Genomic DNA, 6,000 nt, shown 5'->3' with positions numbered 1-6,000 from the left:
ATTTTATGGACTTGTAAAAATTTTCACCGTTTCGAAGATCCGTCCGCTTTGCGGACAGTTCTTTTATCGTCGTGATGATCCGTCCACTTAGTGGCGGTTACACAACCTTTAAAAATACCATCCAATTTATGGACTTGTAAAAATTTTCACCGATTCGGTGATCCGTCCGCTTTGCGGACAGTTCTTTTATCGTCGTGGTGGTCCGTCCACTTAGTGGCGGTTATATCACCTTTTAAAGCACCGTCCAATTTATAGACTTGTAAAAATTTTCACCGTTTCGGTGATCCGTTCGCTTTTCGGACAGTTCTTTTATCGTCGTGGTGATCCGTCCACTTTGTGGACATGTTCTTTGTAGCATATCCATATCCATGCAAAAATTAAATTTTCTGTGAATACTTAAATAAATGAAAAAAAAAAAAAAAAAAAAAAAACCAAGTGCCTGCCCCTTTAGGCTTAAAAAGGCACAAAAAGATTGTATCAAAAGTTGGAGAAAACGTAGTAAAAGTTAACAGAAAAATAAATAGGGGAAATTGAAAATCTTTCTCATATTCTTCTTCTTTCTACGGGTAGTATTTCCGAAGATGCTCTGAGTTCCATGGGTGCTGTAGCTTTCCTCCATCCAATGTCTCGAGGTGGTAGGTGCCCTTCCTTTGCCATGACGTGATTCTGTAGGGTCCTTCCCAGTTGGGGCCGAGTTTTCCTTGTGAGGAGTCTCTGGCGGCGCCCATTACCTTCCGCAGCACTAGGTCCCCGACCCTGAAGTCCCTATGCCTTACTTTGCTGTTGTAGTGTCTCACCATGAGATTCTGATAGCGCGCTAGCCTTTGCTCGGCCGTCGTTCTGACTTCGTCCAGTAGATCAAGTTGGAGGCGCATAGCTTCTTTGTTTACATCTTCATCGTAGCTCTCCACCCGGTAGCTGGTGAGCCCCACTTCTGCAGGGATGACAGCTTCTGTCCCATACGCAAGTCAGAAAGGTGTTTCTCCAGTGGGTGTTCTTGCTGTGGTCCGGTATGCCCATAGGACACTAGGTAGTTCGTCTGGCCATATGCCTTTTGCTCCTTCAAGACGGGTCTAGATTATCTTGAGTAGGGACCGGTTTATGACCTCTACCTGCCCGTTTGCCTGTGGGTGTGCGGGTGACGAGTAATGATTCCTGATCCCTAGTTCTGCGCAGAAGTCTCTGAAAGCATTGTTGTTGAACTGTTTGCCGTTGTCAGAGACCAGTACCCTGGGTATCCCGTACCTGCATATGATGTTTCTCCAGACAAAACTTCGGATATTTTTCTTCGTGATGGTGGCTAAAGCTTCCGCCTCGACCCACTTGGTGAAGTAGTCTATGCCGACGACCAAGAATTTTAACTGCCTGACGGCTGTAGGAAAGGGGCCCATAATGTCAAGTCCCCATTGCGCAAACGGCCAGGGTGCCGTCATAGGTGTCAGCTCTTCGGACGGCTGCCTGATGAAATTGCTGAACCTCTGGCATTTGTCGCAAGATTGGACATAGGCTTGCGCATCCTTCATCATTGTAGGCCAGTAGTACCCTGCACGGATCAGTTTATGTACCAGTGATCGCGCCCCTCAGTGGTTTCCGCAGATACCCTCGTGCACCTCTCTCATTACATAATTCGCCTCTTCTTTGCACAAACACCTCAGGTATGGTCGAGAAAAACCTCTTTTATATAAGATGTCTTTTATCAGCACGAACCGTGATGCCTGGACCTTCCATTTTCTGGCGGCACCTTTCTCATCTGGTAACACCCCGGCCTTTAGGTAGGCGATCAATGGCGTAGTCCAGTCACACTCAAAGTCCTCAACCTGCATGTTTGTTTCGTTATCGATTAATGAGGATGTTTGCACGAACGACAATACCTGTTCGGGGACCACTACGAACTCGGTTGATGCAGACTTTGCTAGTTGGTCAGCCCACCCGTTCTCTTCCCTCGGGATTTGAACGAATTCGACTTCAATACTATTGATCCGGTACTTCACTTCTTCTAAATATTTCTTCATTCTATCGTTTTTGCACTCGTAGTCGCCATTGATCTGACTTGTTACTACTTGCGAATCGCAATGGACAATTACGTTCTCCGCTCTCGCGGCCTTTGCGAGGTCTAGTCCTGCTACCAAGGCCTCATACTCTACCTCGTTGTTGGTTATTGGAAAATCCAGGCGGATCATGCATCGTATCGTGTCTCCCCGCGGAGTTTGTATTACGACCCCAGCTCCTCCGGCTCGCCTGTTTGAGGACCCGTCTGTATAGATTTTCCACTGTTCCTTTACTTCTTCCAATTGGTCCTCCCTGAGTGTAAATTCGGCGATGAAGTCAGCTACTGCCTGTCCTTTCATGGCCGTCCGTGGGCGGTACTGAATGTCGAACTCGCTTAGCTCTATTGCCCATAAGGCCATTCTTCTTGCTGCTTCCGGGCTGTTCATAGCTTTCCTTAGTGGCTTGTCTGTTAAGACAATGATTGTGTGTGCCTGGAAGTACGGCTTAAGTCTCCGCGCAACTATTACTAGTGCGAAAGCCCACTTCTCCATCTGGGGGTACCTCTCCTCTGCACCACGGAGTGCACGGCTGGTAAAATAGACAAGTTTTTGTATCCCTTCCTCCTCCCTTACTAAAGCTGCGCTTACTGCGGCATACGAGACTGCTAAGTAAAGGTAGAGTTCTTCACCTTGCACGGAAGGACTGAGTAATGGAGGAGATAAGAGATACGCCTTTAAGTCGTTGAAGGCCGCTTGGCACTCATTCGTCCACTCAAATGACTTTCTTAGGGTTCGGAAGAATGGTAAGCACCTGTCCGTTGCCCTTGAGACGAATCTGTTTAGGGCCGCAATCTTTCCATTTAAACTCTGGACTTCCTTGACCATCCTCAGGGGTTCTAACTCCATTATGGCCCGTACCTTCTCCGAGTTGACTTCTATCCCTCTCTGGGACACCATAAAACCCAGGAACTTTCCCGCCGTGACCCCGAACGCGCACTTGCTCGGATTTAGCTTCATGTTGAATGACCGAAGTGTGTTGAATGTTTCTCGGAGGTCGTCTAGATGATCTTTTTCGCGCAGGCTTTTGACTAACATGTCGTCAACGTAAACCTGAACATTCCTACCTATCTAGTGTGCAAACATCTTGTTCATTAGCCTATGGTACGTTGCTCCAGCGTTCTTGAGTCCAAAGGGCATTACCTTGTAGCAGAATAATCCCTGGCTGGTGACGAAGGAGGTTTTTTCTTGATCAGATACGTCCATCCGGATTTGGTTGTAGCCCGAGAAGGCGTCCATGAAGCTTAGGAGCTGATGTCTTGCAGTTGAATCCACCAGGGTATCTATCCGTGGGAGCGGGTAGCTGTCTTTGGGGCAAGCTTTGTTGAGGTCTGTGAAGTCTACGCACATCCGTCAATTCCCGTTTGCCTTCTTCACCATAACGACGTTCGCCAGCCAGTCGGGATAGTATACTTCTCTGATGAAGCCTGCCCCTAGTAACTTCTGAACTTCCTCGGCTATGGCCTTATCCCGCTCCTGGGCGAAGGCTCGTTTCTTTTGCCGGACTGGAGGAAAAGAGGGTGACACATTCAACCTGTGGACCATGACTGATGGGTCAATACCCGGCATGTCTTCATGGTTCCAAGCGAAGACGTCTTGGTTACTTCTTAGGAAAGTTGTGATCGTCTGTCGCACCGGCCAACTAGCTAGCGTGCCGATTTTGGTCGTCCGTTCAGGCCGTGCGTCGTCCAGTCTTACTTCTTCTAGCTCTTCAACTGGCACTGCCGTCACTTTTTGTTTCCCGATACACATCGTCTGTTGTTGATCCTCCATTTCTATCATGGCAATATAGCACTCTCGGGCAGCGACTTGATTTCCCCGTAGCTCTCCTACCCCGTACTCCGTCAAGAATTTAATCATTAGGTGGTACGTCGAAGTTACCGCATTCTAGGAATTGAGAGTTGGTCGGCCGAGGATGGCGTTGTAGGCGGACGAGCAGTCGACCACGAGAAATGTTACTTCCTTGGTGATTTGCTGAGGATAGTCACCTGCTGTCACTGTTACAGTTATTGCGCCCAAAGGGAATATCTTTGCGCCCCCAAATCCTACGAGTGGGGCGTTCGTTGGGGACAATAGTTCCCTGTCAATTCTCATCTGCTGGAATGCTGGATAGTACAGGATGTCCGCTGAGCTGCCGTTGTCGACGAGTACCCGATGCATATTATAATCCCCAATCTGTAGGCTGACCACCAGTGCATCGTCATGAGGATGGTGAAGTCTCCGAGCATCATCCTCTGAAAAGTGTATGACGGGGTTACCTATTCGTGGCATCTTCAGTACGGATCCTGTGAGTTGGACGCTATAAACCGTCCTAAGGTAGGTTTTGCAGGCTTTTTTGGAAGACCCGGCTGCAGCTGTGCCCCCTATTATCATCCGAATGTCCTCTATTAGTGGTCTGGGGCACTCGTTCTCCCGTCGTGGGGTCTGCTCTTCCGGTTTGTCGGTCTTTTCCCTGCTGACGAACCTTTGTAACTTTCCCTGTCTGATCAGTGCCTCAATCTGCTGCTTCAGGTCATAGCAGTTGGCAGTGTCATGCTCGTGGTCCCGGTGAAAGCGACAATACTCGACCCTCGGTCTTTTGTTGGGGTCTCCTTTTAACTTCCCTAGGAATGTCAATGCTCCTTCATCTTTGATTTGCATTAGTACTTGGTCGATTGGGGCGGTTAATGGGGTGAAATTGGTGAATCTTCCTATGGGGGGTCTGAAGCGCCTTTCATCACGCTGATCCCCGGTTCTAGCGACCTTTCGCCCCCTATCTTGTCGCATATCCTCCTGCCTCTCCCTCTTCTTAGGTTTCTCTTCGCGGGCCAACAGTGCGTCTTCTGCATTCATATACTTGGTAGCCCTATAGAGTACATCCGCCATGGTCTTCGGGTCGTTCTTGTACAAGGAAAACAAGAACTTCCCCTTCCGCAGCCCGCTTGTAAACGCGGCTACCAGTATCTTATCATCCGCTTCGTCGATCGAAAGGGCTTCTTTGTCGAAACGGGTTATGTAGGCTTGCAACGTCTCGTCTTCTCGCTGCTTGATGCTCATCAAGCACGCGGTGGACCTCTTGTACCGATGTCCGCCAATGAAGTGGGAGGTGAACTGGGCGCTCAACTCTTTGAAAGTATTGATGGAGTTCGGTGTCAGTCTACTAAACCAAACCCTCGCAGGTCCCTTCAGTGTGGTCGGGAACGCTCTGCACATGATCTCGTCAGGTACCCCCTAAAGGTGCATCAGGGTCTTGAAGGTCTCTAGATGATCAAGGGGGTCTTTGACCCCGTCGTAACTTTCGATCTGAGGCATTCGGAACTTCGGTAGCAGGGGGGATGAGTTGACGGACGCAGTGAATGGTGAGTCAGTCCTGTTCACTAAATCGTCGAGGTCGGAGGATACCCGCCCCTTCAGGGCGTTCATCATGACCTCCATCTGCTCCTTCATCGCCTGCATCTCCGCGATGATACGTGGGGGAGCAAGATCCGTAAGAGACGGAAGGCTCTCGTTTTGCCGCTCCTGTCGGCTTGGGATGTTGCTGTCCTCTGGATTCTCCCACTCCCTTCGCTCGGCACTGTCACCTTCCTGGTTTCGTTCCTGAGGGTTAGGTCCTACATCCCTTTGACGTAGCTGTTCCTCCAAATCATGATTCTGCTTTGTGAGTCGTTCGACTGCCGTCATGAAGGTCTGGACCTGCCTTTCCAGTGCGTTAGATCTTGGCGGTTCGTCTCCTTGGGCGTTGTTGGTGGTGGCCATTGAACGAGTGAGTACCATGCAACTCTTACGTCCGGGAGGCGATAATCCTTTTCGCGTTTCCCACAGACGGCGGCAACTGATGATGCCGTGAAATCACCAGTGAACCGCACAGTCCACGCTCGCCGCAACTAGCAACCTGCAAAGAAAAAGAAAGTGATCTCGCTGTGGGCACCGGTATGGTGTCGACCAAATACCCTCCGACGATCAAGTTAGAATTGTT

General features: G+C 49.5%; 2 protein-coding genes across 2 annotated transcripts; both read right to left on the bottom strand.

The window, feature by feature from the left end:
* Window positions 1–560: 560 nt before the first annotated feature.
* On the bottom strand, window positions 561–3,083 carry LOC126728762 (uncharacterized). The gene is made up of 3 exons (XM_050434546.1): window positions 1,872–3,083; window positions 1,673–1,817; window positions 561–952 (listed from the first exon to the last, which is right to left on the bottom strand). Exons 1-3 carry the CDS (start codon window positions 3,081–3,083, stop codon window positions 561–563), a joined length of 1,749 nt encoding a protein of 582 aa, XP_050290503.1.
* An 849-nt stretch (window positions 3,084–3,932) lies between these two features.
* Window positions 3,933–5,237, bottom strand: LOC126728761 (uncharacterized). The gene has a single exon (XM_050434545.1). The coding sequence runs from the start codon at window positions 5,235–5,237 to the stop codon at window positions 3,933–3,935; it is 1,305 nt and encodes a 434-aa protein (XP_050290502.1).
* Between the last annotated feature and the right edge of the window lie 763 nt (window positions 5,238–6,000).

The sequence above is a fragment of the Quercus robur genome, chromosome 5, assembly GCF_932294415.1.
Source record: "Quercus robur chromosome 5, dhQueRobu3.1, whole genome shotgun sequence".
NCBI classification, from domain to species: Eukaryota; Viridiplantae; Streptophyta; class Magnoliopsida; order Fagales; family Fagaceae; genus Quercus; species Quercus robur.
Note: the sequence above shows the minus strand (reverse complement) of the source record. Positions and strands in the feature narration are given on the sequence as shown.

Bases quoted from the DNA above. Each gene is read 5' to 3' on its own strand.
- LOC126728762 (XM_050434546.1), bottom strand. From the start codon at position 3,083: ATGTTAGTCAAAAGCCTGCGCGAAAAAGATCATCTAGACGACCTCCGA. The intron at 1,818-1,871 runs GTATTGTCGTTC...ACAAACATGCAG, and splicing joins TCGTAGTGGTCCCCGAACAG to GTTGAGGACTTTGAGTGTGA. The intron at 953-1,672 runs GTTTTTCTCGAC...CGTATGGGACAG, and splicing joins AGACATCTTATATAAAAGAG to AAGCTGTCATCCCTGCAGAA.
- LOC126728761 (XM_050434545.1), bottom strand. From the start codon at position 5,237: ATGTGCAGAGCGTTCCCGACCACACTGAAGGGACCTGCGAGGGTTTGG.